Source organism: Cornus florida, unplaced genomic scaffold (assembly GCF_030987335.1).
Source record: "Cornus florida cultivar Cherokee Brave unplaced genomic scaffold, ASM3098733v1 CherokeeBrave_3.0.0_Hap2_Chr01, whole genome shotgun sequence".
Taxonomy (NCBI): Eukaryota; Viridiplantae; Streptophyta; class Magnoliopsida; order Cornales; family Cornaceae; genus Cornus; species Cornus florida.
In genome coordinates this window covers 88,104,122-88,116,841 of record NW_026775571.1, presented here as the reverse complement: position 1 = coordinate 88,116,841, position 12,720 = coordinate 88,104,122, and the positions used below count along the sequence as shown (strand labels likewise).

The window sequence follows — 12,720 nt, the reverse complement described above, 5'->3', positions numbered from 1 at the left end:
ATAGAATAAACTTTTTCTCTATATTAGCACACTATTCACAAGTTTACACGGGTTCTCTTTATAAGAGAGAATACACACACATAACTAGCTGGCCTAATTAATAATTTCTTAATTTACAATTTTTGACCAATATTCTATTTACAGCAAATATCCTCCAAATATTATATTTACAGCTAATAATATTTAGTAGTATTACTACCGAATCTTTCCTTTTCAACACTCCCCCTTAAGCTAGTTTGAAGATATCCTCCATTGCCAGCTTGCCAATTAGTCTGTCGAATTGTCTTGTAGGAAGTCCCTTTGTAAGCACATCTGCAACTTGCTCGGTAGTAGGAATGTACGGCATACAAATCAATCCTTTTTCGAGCTTTTCCTTGATGAAGTGTTTGTCTACCTCCACATGCTTTGTTCTATCATGAAGCACTGGATTGTGAGCGATCGAAATAGCAGCTTTATTGTCACAGTACAATTTCATAGGCAACAGATTAGAGACCTTTAATTCATCCAATAGTCTCTTAATCTATAACACCTGACAAATTCCATGAGCAACTGATCTAAACTCTTGCTACTACATTCTGTTTTTTACTCCGCCAGGTGACAAGGTTACCTCCAACAAAGGTGCAGTAGCCAGAAGTTGACCGTCTATCAATAGCACTCCCAGCCCAATCCGCATCAGTATAGGCTTCAACTTGCAAATGCCCATGGTTTTTTAACAGTAAACCTCTTCCAGGGGTCCCCTTTAGGTATCTGAGAATTCTGTAGATTGCATCAAAGTGTTCTCGTCCAGGTGAATGCATGAACTGGCTAACCATGCTGATTGCAAAAGCTATATCTGGACGTGTATGCGACAAGTAGATCAGTCTTCCAACAAGTCTTTGATACTGCTCTCTATTCATAACTTTTTCATCTTTAGAATGCTGCAGCTTAAGGTTGGGCTCAATAGGAGTCTCAGCTGGTTTACATCCTAGCAGACTTGTCTCACTAAGTAAATAAAGAACATATTTACGTTGATTCACAAATATACCTTATTTGGATCTAGCAAACTCCATTCCTAGAAAGTATTTTAATGCACCCAAATCCTTGATCTCAAAGTTAGCTGCAAGTCTTTTTTTCAGTCTCTCCAAATCTTCATTGTCATTACCTATCAAGACTATATCATCCACATAGACAATTAACACTGCAACCTTGCCTTCTCTACTGTGTTTGTAGAATATGGTATGGTCAGCTTGGCTCTGACAGTAGCCAAAATTCTTCACAGCTCTCCCAAATCTCTCAAACCAAGCTCTAGGGGATTGTTTGAGACCAAATAAAGATTTTTTCAGTCTACAGACTTTATTAGGTCCCAATTTTCCCTCAAACCCAGGTGGTAGATTCATAAAGATCTCCTCCTCAAGATCTCCATTTAAAAAGGCATTTTTTACATCTAACTGGTGTAATGGCCAGCTGAAATTCAAAGCCAAAGATAACAAAATTCTGATCGAGTTTATCTTGGCTACAGGAGCAAAAGTTAACAAAATTCTGATTAAGTTTATCTTGGCTACAGAAGCAAAAGTTTCCTGATAATCAATTCCATAGGTCTGGGTGAACCCTTTTGCTACTAGTCTTGCCTTGTACCTCTCTATGCTACCATCAGTTTTACGTTTCACAGTAAAGACCCACTTGCAGCCTATTATTCTTTTCTCCTTAGGTAAATCAACTATCTCCCAAGTACCACTTCTTCTAAGAGCATTCATCTCTTCCATCACTGCTAACTTCCAATTCGGATCATCAAGAGCTTCCTGAATGTTTCCCAGGACAAACAAGTGTGAGATTTTTGAGGTAAAAGCTCTACGAGTATAAGAGAGTTTTTCATAAGAAAGGTATTTGGCAATGGGATATTTTGGATTTGGACATTTGATTCGAATACCTTTCCTAACAGTTATAGGAATATCAAGGTCTGATGGTTCTTGGTTAGGAGAAACAATAGGAACTGAAGATGAGTTAGGAATAGAATTACTTGTGATATCTGGAGGTCTATTTCCTAGGATGTTGAGATTGATCATTGCCAAGAGGAATAGGCTGACTTTGACTCTTTTGATGAGATATTCTCCGAGTATAAACCAGAGGCTCAGTATTGGGAACTTTAGTGCTCGGTTGTAGTGATTCTTCCCCTGTTTCAGATACAGTAATGTTTAGCACTATATGACTAGGATTCCCTTCATTGTTTTTATTGGTTTTATCACATTGTTCCTGACTTTGAATTTTGGGAATAACAGTAGGATGAGGTAAAGGTGTCAAAATCACATTTGGTAAAGGAGTAGGAGATAAATCCCAAAAATTTTCTTCCATCACCTCATTCTCCCCCTGAAGAGAATTTTTGGTAAAGTAAGATTTATTTTCAAGGAAAGAGACATCCCTAGCACTTACATCCCTTTTGATTAGAAGCACACTCTATGAAAACACATTTTTCAGCTCGAGGATCAAGTTTGGACCGAGTATTATTGGGTATATGAACAAAAGCTATGCAGCCAAAAACCTTTAAAGGTAAATCCGAGTATATCCTTGATAATGGAAAAATTCTTTTGAAACATTCTAATGGCGTGCTATATTTTAAAACACGTGAAAGCATTCTATTAATCAAATACGAAGCTGTTAAAACAGCTTCCCCCTAAAGATATTTTGGAACATTCATTGAAAACATTATAGCACGAGCCACTTCAAGTAAATGTTTATTTTTTCTTTCAGCAATTCTGTTTTGTTGAGGGGTATCCACACATGTAGACTGATGATGGATACCCTTTTCTTTCAAAAAAACTCCCCAAAATTTCATTAAAATACTCGGTTCCATTATCAGTGTGAAAAATGCTAATTTTTGCTTGAAACTGAGTTTCAACCATTGTGTAAAAATTCTTAAAAATCTTTTCAACCTCAGACTTTTCATTCATCAAATAAACCTAACATAAACGGGTATGATCATCTATAAAAGTAACAAACCATTTTTTTTTAAAGATAGTAGTGACTCTTGAAGGTCCCCAAACATCACTATGTATTAAATAAAATGGTTTTGAAGAAGTATAAGGTTTTGGCAAACAAGTAGTATGATGACTCTTAGATAAGCAACAACTCTCACAATAGAACGATGAATAATCCAAACCTTCAAATAAAGCAGGAAAAAATTGTTTAAGATATGAAAAGATAGGATGTCCTAGTCTTAAATGTCAAAACATTATTTGTTCGTAAACAGAGTTAGAACTAACACTACTAAGGCCCTGAGCCTTTTTATTACTGGAGAAGTCCCCATCAAAGTAGTAAAGTCCATCTATTATCTTAACACTGCCAATCTTCTTCCCCGAGCTCCAGTCCTAAAATTCACAGTAAGAATCATAGAAAATTACACGACAATTAGATTCTTTGGGTTAGTTTGCTCACAGACAAAAGGTTATAGGCTAGTTTAGGGACATGGAGAACAGATTTAAGATTTATATTCTCGGATAATTTTATCAAACCTTTTCCTGCAATAGGTAAGAAATTACCATCTGCAATTCTAATTTTTTCAAGGCCAGAACATGGTGAGTAAGTGCTAAAAAGATTGGAAAGGCTGGTCATATGATCAGAGGCTCCATAATCGATGATCCATGGAGTATAATTTAAACAACAAGAAAGAGCATTAAGTGCACTACCTGTTTGTGCAAGAGAAACACTAGGAATACCAGATGAGGAATTAAATTTCAGCAGCTTCAGAAGATGATCCATCTGCTCTTTGCTTAAGGGACTTGTCTCAGCTTCATTAGCAGTAGGAACCGCACACCTATTTCTGTCACCAGGCTTGCTACTCTTCCAATTCGTTGGTTTTCCGTGGATTTTCCAGCAGTTCTCCCGAGTATGGCGCGGTTTGTTGCAGATGTCGCACCAGACCCGTTGCTTCTCTTCAGTTTTTCGCTAAAAATTGACTACTTTATTAGCAACAGTCTTTGCAACAATAAGGGCAGAACTCAACAGGTCCGCTGGTAGTCTTCTTCCCCAACATTACATGTCTGCGGCTCTCTTCTCTTCGAACCTCAGCAAACACTTCACCAATTGGAGGAAGTGAAGTCCTGCCAATGATCCGTCCTCGTACTTCATCAAATTCCACGTTGAGCCCAGCAAGGAATTTGTAAATGCGATGAGCCTCTATGGTTCGCTTGTAGTGATTGGCATCTTCAGTGGATTTCCATTCATAATCATTGAACAAATCCATGTCCTGCCAAAAACGCTTCAATGAATTGAAATACTTGGTGATCGAGTCTTCTCCCTGCCGAATCTCACCAAGTTTTAGAGTCAATTCGTAGATCTGAGACTGATTGCCCAAATCAGAGTACATTTGATTCACGTTATCCCAGAGCTCCTTAGCCGTGGAGTAGCATATATAGTTGGAGCTAATATCCTCGTCCATGGAGTTCACAAGCCAAGTCATCACCATTGAATTTTCTGCATCCCAGGTCACGTATGTTGGGTCTTCCGATGCTGGTGCCTTCTTGTCTCTCGTCAGGTACCCGATCTTTCCCCGCCCTCTGATGTACATCCGAACGGACTGGAACCACTGTAAATAATTGTCACATTAAGGCAAATATTGGTGATCTGAACAGAGTGAGAATCAGTACTGGGGGTTTGGGTTGTTGGATTGGTTGGTTGGGTTGTGATAAGCGAGGTTGATATGGAGGAAACGTCAGACATGGTTGATCAACGAAGAAATTATGCAGAAAAGAAAATTAGGGTTTTTTTTTTTTCCCTTAGGGTGGCTCTGATACCATATAAACTTGAAAGGAAGAAATATAGAATAAACTTTTTCTCTGTATTAGCACACTATTCATAAGTTTACACGGGTTCTCTTTATATGAGAGAATACAAGCACATAACTAGCTGGCCTAATTAATAATTTTCTAATTTACAATATTTGACCAATATTCTATTTACAGTAAATATCCTCCAAATATTATATTTACAGCTAATAATATTTGGTAGTATTACTACCGAATCTTACCTTTTCAACAGATAGTTATTTTGAGGATTGGTTTACTAGTTGTCGAAATACAGTATTAATTGTTGTATATGTATTAATGAAATATATGTTATGAACACCATTGGTTTGCTAGCCGTTAGAGAGCCTTGACTGGATTTATAAAACGTGAATATATGAAAGAAGTGAAACAAGAATCGATTTGGTATCGCTGAGACCTATTCGATACTTCCAAACACAACATAATTGTATTGGAATGGTGAGAGTTTAGCTAGAATATCACGTTTCACAATCTTTGCCTTGAACTAAGGAATTTAAAATAGGCCATTAGGTATCCTTTAAGTGACCAAACGAGTCATTTTCCTTTGAATTTACTTCAAAAGAGAGTGCATGCTCTTTCTACTAATTAGTATTCTTGAACACCCAAAATATAGACACGTAATACCAAAGGCTGTAACTTAAAGGTACTTTTTCACCTTTTAACGTACAACATTCAAAATTCAAGTTCTAATAGAGGCAAGTGGGTGTCTGGGTGGCCTATTTGAGTTATAAAAAAAAAAAAAAAAAAGCCATGAAATAACATTATCTTGTTTGGCCGGTATGAATGGAAGCTTGAACTTTCCAACTCTCCTAAGATTTGTCTAAACTAAGCATCCGGTGGTCTTGTCAAACATGCACCTAGCATACATATTTAACTTGTCGAAAACATGATTATCAGAAGATTGCAAATGCATCGAGTTTTTGTCTGAGAATATGTTTTTGTTTTTTTGATCAATCTCTAACTGGAACTCAATTCTAGCCAAGATATTAGTTTCCGAACTTGGCTCAAATATTTTTCATGGAGCTCGATATGTTTGCCTCAGTGTGCCGATTTTGAGCTTGATCTCGTATCATTTTCAAACGTGAGCTTGAACTATGATTACTAAGGGGAAAATTCGATTAAAATTCTAAACAATTCTTAACATACAAGTAACGTTTAGGAACCCTAACAAGTCTGTTTAATGAACTCATTTATGAACGTGTTTGCAAGTCTAATGAGTAGGCATCAGTCTTTAAAGCACAACTTGGTTATCAAAACAGCTTAAAAATCAAACTCAAACTCGACTTGTTAGCTTATTAAAGGTGCTCAAGATAGAGTTTATTAGACACAAGATGAATGTGGTGCAAAATGCCTCGCATAGCCCACTAGGGAGATCACCTAAAAAAAACTCCTTGAACTCTTTAGGCATGAGTTGTAAACTGTTGGGACAATAGAAGGAGTTTGTCTTCTCCAACAACCAACGCCAAAATCTCACCGGACTCCTTGATCTCCTCCAAAAACTTCTGATAACTACAAATCAAAAGGATAATTATTCCTTAGCATGAGAAGCCTTAGAAAAACTACCTTCTGTCATGGATTATCTTTTTCCCACCTTTGACAAATAAATAAACATTGTCTCTGCCCTTTTGAGTAGCATCGATACCAAATTGCCATGGACTACCCAGAATCATGTGATTATATCCATATCAACCACGTCACATAATGCCTCATCAACATTTTTTTTTCAAATCAAAAAGTTAAATTTACAAATATCCAACACTCTTAGTTCTGCCCCATTCTGACTCTAGCCAATTTTATAGGGACTCAGATTCTTCTCTATTTTTCAGCCCTAGCTACTGGGCCATCATCCTTGACACAATGTTCTCATTACTGCAAGTATCAATAATAACATTGCAGACTTTTATATTGACTATACACCTCGTCCAGAATATATTGTGCCTTATGGATGTTCCTCTTTTTTAGGGGATAGCAGCAACCTTCGCACACTAGGGAATGTGAAAGCAGATACACCCCCCCCCCCCCCCCACACACACACACACACACAACCCACACACACACAAATCTTTACGAACCACATCATTTTCATCATCGTAGGAAAGCAATCCATTTTCAACATCTTTCCTTGATCCTCTACATCCTCAGGCTCTGCACTACTCTTAGGACACTGGTTAGATCAATGTGCTAACTGTCTGCATCACTAACACAGTAACACTTATCTTGGCCTGGCCAATTGTAAGGAATATTTTTAGGCACTTTCTGACCCATTACATAAACTGTTATTGCATTATTCAACTGTGTACTACCCGAATCACGTACTGTTGGAATGGAAGGTAGATTGTTCATAGGCTGTATTACTTTATTCCTCGCTGAGCGCAATGAATAAAAGTAATTTCTAGAACCAACCTATAATCTTGCAACGCCTGTCAGGTTTCACATTAGAAATCATCAAATTCGACCCTTAAAAGAGCCACTCCCTGTCGATTGCCGACGAGCTTGCCACCACCTTGTTCATCAACCATCAGTTTAGGGTAAGACAAGGCTCTAACACCCGATTGATGGAGTGGAAGCTATGAACATTCAATAATGAATAAAAGAACAACTTTGTATTAAAAAATTTAAGAGAAAATTGCATATCAATCTGATGTATTATTAATCAATGAATAATTTGTACTTTCTGCAGTACATTTATTTACAATCCCTTAACAGCAAAAAGTAAATAAATAAATAAATAAAAACTTAATTTCTCTGAAATTTCTTTAAAATAAGGTGAGAAACTTAATTACTGAAAACTACTAATTACCCAAACTTAAAGGAATTTGAATCCATTTAGATGTCTAACTAAAATTTAAAAATATTTAAATTGGGAAATCGAAATTGTGGAGCCTAAATGATAGAATTTGGCCAAAAAAATGTTCTAGATCAGCACTAAAGTTGCTGACTTATGCGAGTTGGGCCATTTCCAATTAGAATAGGGTCTTGTTGAGTCAAAAATTATGTCAAGACACCCTTTTGGCCTTTTGGCAGTCCAAACGAACAAAAATATAATAAGAATTTTAAGATGATTGGTTTGGTACATCAACTAGCTAGTCCTTGAAATATCTTCAAATAAGTATTAATTGATTGATTTTTTTTTTTTTAAAAAAAAAATAACTATACATTAAATCAATCACATTGATGGTCATAAATAGAAATCATCATCTTTCTACTACTAATTATTTCTCCGGTTTTTTTTTTACCTTGATATCAATCAGGCATCTAGGGGAACTTGTAATGATGGTTGTTCGAACAGTCTTGCTAGAGTTAAAGAAGAAATGCATGGTTTTAACTGACAACTTGGTTGGAATCAATGATAATGTAGACAAAATGATGAGATTATTAAAGGTTGATTCTAATGATACACAGATTGTTGGTATCTACGGGATGGGAGGTATTGGCAAGACAACTATTGCAAAGTGGATCTACAACAAGCTCTTCCAGTGCTTTGAATGTTGTAGCTTCCTTACCGATATTCGAGAAAAAGCACAACAATACATGGGACTTGTTAGCCTGCAAAAACAGCTTCTCAAGGACACCTTAAATTTGCGTGGGGACAGTATCAGTGATGTTAATAGTGGAATTAATGAGATAAAACAAAGATTCTTGAGACATAAGGTTCTCATTGTTCTTGATGATTTGAATGAAAAGTCTCACTTTGATTGCCTTGTGGGAAAGCGTGATTGGTATGGTAAAGGAAGTAGGATCATAGTCACAACTAGAAACAAACATGTTCTAAACTCTGTTCAAGTTGATGAGGATTACGAGCCACAATTTTTGGACCTCGAGCAATCTCTTCAACTGTTAAGCATTCATGCTTTCAAAAGGGAGTCTCCTCCAGAAGACATGGACAACATCTCTAGAGAAGTTGCATCCACAGCTGCAGGGCTTCCTCTAACTCTTGAGGTTATAGGTTCGTATTTATTTGACAAGCCGAAAAAGGTATGGGAAGCTACATTGAAGAAGTTGGAGAAAATACCAGATGATCAAGTCCAAAAAAAGTTAAGAATAAGTTATGATGAATTAACCCATGAGCAAAAACAGATATTTCTGGATATTGCATGTGTTTTTAGAGGGATGGAAAAAACTTATGCATCTTACATGTGGGGAAGCTGTGGCTATTATCCAGAGAAGAACCTTTACGACCTTCGTCTCATGTCTCTAGTAAAAATGGGAGCTGATAATGTGCTAAGGATGCATGATCAACTTAGAGGTCTTGGTAGGGAAATCGTTCGTCAAGAAAATCTCGGGAATCCAGGAGCACGTAGCAGGTTGTGGGATCAAAAGGAAGCAGGGGAGGTACTGAAGGAATGTAGGGTAATATTTCACTAAAAATATGTATTTTTTTCTTTTTAACTTCAATTAATTTCTAATAAACGTAATTCTTTTTGTTTTAGCACCTCACAAATTGGTTCTTCCATATTTACTTACTGTTTGGTTTGTTGTTGACAGGGAACAGAAAAGATTGAGGTCCTAAGTCTTGATTACTTGACTGAAGAGTTAACAAATGATGAGATCATAGATGATGATTTCATACCTCCTACAATACCTTATACGAGTAAGGAATTCACAGAACTTGTTAATATAAGGTATCTCCGTATGAATGGCGTTAAACTTGTTGGGGATTTTAAGCGTCTTATGTCACAATTAAGATGGCTTCGTTGGCATCGCTGCCCTAGCCATTTCAAAGCGACCAATTTTCACATGAATAATCTAGTTATTCTTGACCTAACAAATAGTCCCATCACAGAGAACTGGAAGGCTTGGAGTCAAATCAAGGTTTGTGAAATATTTCAACCTACTTTCATTTGTAGTTTCCCATCTTATATGTTTTGTAAATTGATCTTTATATATATTTTTTATAGGTGGCAAATAAGTTAAAAGTTCTGAATCTTTCAAATTGTGATTTAAGGAGAACTCCCGACTTTTCATCTTTTGCAAGTTTGGAGATATTGATTCTTGAATGCTGTTCGAAATTGGCCGAAATTGACCCGTCCATTGGTAATCTGGATAATTTGAGAGAGCTTAACATTTCGGAGACTAAAATAAAGAAGTTACCTGATGCAATTTGGATGTTGAAGAAGTTGGAAGTTATAGATGCCTCGTATTGTCGGGATTTGAAGTGTAACATCCCCAGTTGTATTGGGAGATCATCATCTTTGAGACACTTGAGGTTTTGTCATACCAAAATTCAAAGCCTACCAACAAGCATTTGCGACCTCTTGTACCTCCAAACCCTTGACTTAGATTACTGTGAAAAGCTCGAAGTAGTGCCAGACCTTCCCTCAAGTCTAAAAATTCTCAAAGTCAAGTCCTACGCGTCCCAGTATAGATATTTGCGGGTTACCCCCAATAATGTTGCAAATCTAGTTAATTTACAGAAACTGGAGTTTGACTGCTTGAGGGAGGATGTGAAGTTCCCTAGAGATATTGAGAAGTTATCCGAACTGCAGACATTGAAGTTGAGTAGTACCAACATTAGGATCCTACCCAAAGGGATTGGTGCCCTTTGTCAGCTCAAATTTCTCAGTATTGCATGTCATGATCTTCAATACATATTAGGGTTACCTTCTACTCTGGTTGAATTATTGCTTGAAAATTGTGAATTATTGGAAAGATTGACCGATCTGTCAAATTTGAAATTTTTGTTGAGATTGAGTTTTGTCTCTTGCTGTAAGCTGATGAAAATTCAAGGGCTTGGGGAACTAGAATCATTGAAAACTTTGTGCATATATGGTTGCCACACTCTTAAAGAGGTACAATTGTTTGGGAAACTAAAATCTCTGGTAAGATTGACAATAGGTAAGTGCCACACACTGAGAGTGATTCAAGGGTTAGGAAATCTAGAATCGTTGACATCTTTGGAGATATATGAGTGCAATGAAATAACTGAACTTGATTTGCTTGAATGTTCTGCATCTCTACCATCATCCTCATCCTTGGAGATGAGCCACACTCTTAAAGAGGTACAATTGTTTGGGAAACTAAAATCTCTTGAAAGATTGAGAATAGGTGAGTGCCACACACTGAGAGTGATTCAAGGGTTAGGAAATCTAGAATCATTGACATCTTTGGAGATATACGAGTGCAATGAAATAACTGAACTTGATTTGCTTGAATGTTCTGCATCTCTATCATCATGTTCTGCATCTCTATCGTCATCCTCGTCCTTGGAGATGAGCGAGTACAAATACCTTGAAAATCAATCAGTTGGATCCAACTTAAACAAGTTATCAGTTCAATGTTGCGAAAATCTCACTAAGATCCAAGGGCTAGATAGATTGGTTCAGTGGAAGATTTGAATTTGTATGGTTGCGAATCCATGGTAAGATTACCCAATCTGTCAAACTTGAAAATGTTGAGAAGCTTAAACCTCAAAAAATGCACGAGTTTATGTGAGATTGAAGGTGTTGAGGCTTTGGAAGCCTTGGAGGTACTGGATGTCAAAGGGTGCACATCTCTTGAACAAATACCGGATCTGCCAAACACATATATAACACAAGAAGGTATGGAAGACAACAATTTCTCTCTCTAGGTAGGTGGTAAGGGATTTTCCCTCGTTGCTTCTAATCATTTCTTTGTATTTATCATTTCAGATTCTTGTTGGGAAGGTTGTATAACTTGTATATGCTCAATTTTGTGCTTGATGATGTGTGTTCAATTTTGTGCTTGATATGCCCAATTATGTGCTGGGAAAGTTGTTTGGAAAGTCCTAGTGAACAACGGAGGACACATTGGAGGAGAAATAGAATGCAGGTATGGAGAGGATACCGCAATATATATTTTTTTTTCCTAAAGGATACCGCAATATATTTCTACATCCCTTGTAGAATTGTGTGTTCATTTTTTAAATATATTTATATATTTAAATTAATTGTTTTAAAAATAAAAAAAAAAATAAAAAACCGTTACTTTTCAGCAAAGTTGCATACTGAGAAAATTTTAACTGCAAACCACTTTTAAAGAGTTTCCTTTTTAAATACAAAGGTGTTACATCTTCAACTTAAAATTAAAATATGATGTTTTCTTTCTTTTTAATGTTTAGCCATGTTTGCGAAGCATATATCATCATACACGGACTCTAAAACATACAGGAGAGAGAATTCACATACCAATTACCATGTTTAATTTTTTTTAAGGCACGATATATAGACTGGTTATGTTATGTCTTAAAGATTTTATTTTTACCCTTTTGAGAAAAAATTGATACGTGTTACTTATAATCCCTATCACTTAAGGTGGTATATTTTGTATTATCTCGAATAGTAACCGTTGTTCAAAATATATAAACGTGTGAAACAAAATAATCGACTTTAGATAAAGAAACAAAGTCGTGGATTTCAAATAAAGTTGTGTCAGAGTTAATAGAATAATAGATATGTATTTGTGAGACACAAGAGAAGTATATGATATGAATTAATAACAGATTTTTTTTTTTTTTCTTTTTTAACTTCTGCTCATCATCGGTACAAAACCTCTTTTATTTTTTTATTTACACTTCAAAATAGCAAAGAAGAAAGAAAAAAAAAGTAAACTCTTGCTAAGAGAGTCACAACCATTCAGAAGTTACCATCTTAAATAGACATGTCTTCAACCATCCAAAATTTTAAAAAAGTTAACTCTTGTTTAGAGAGTCACAACCATTCAAAAGTTACCATCTTAAATAGAAACATCTTCAACAATTCAAAAGTATATAATATGAATTAATAACACACACACATATATATATATATATTAAATTCAGCTCATCAACGGTACAATACCTCTTTTATTTTTTTATTTACACTTCAAATAGAAAAGGAAACAAAAAAAAATTAACTCTTGCTTAGAGAGTTGACTTTTTTACTACAAAAGCCTATTTCTATTTTTTTATATACACTGAAATAAAATA

The 12,720-nt window shown here is 35.9% G+C and overlaps 1 protein-coding gene across 3 annotated transcripts in view; it reads left to right on the top strand.

Annotated features, from left to right (window-relative positions):
• The window catches only part of LOC132305011 (disease resistance protein RUN1-like), a 29,516-nt gene extending 17,869 nt beyond the window's left edge, over nt 1-11,647 (top strand). The window contains exons 2-5 of one of the 3 annotated variants that reach the window (XR_009481613.1): nt 8,048-9,146; nt 9,282-9,608; nt 9,695-11,335; nt 11,426-11,647. Coding sequence is in view for 2 of the 3 variants with exons in the window: in XM_059802699.1 (XP_059658682.1) it covers nt 8,048-9,146; nt 9,282-9,608; nt 9,695-11,131 (2,863 nt within the window). In the remaining variant the exon portion in view is untranslated. Of the gene's footprint in view, nt 1-8,047; nt 9,147-9,281; nt 9,609-9,694 lie in introns of all 3 variants that reach the window. The other 2 variants (XM_059802699.1, XM_059802705.1) reach the window with 2 other exon arrangements.
• The last annotated feature ends 1,073 nt before the right edge of the window (nt 11,648-12,720 follow it).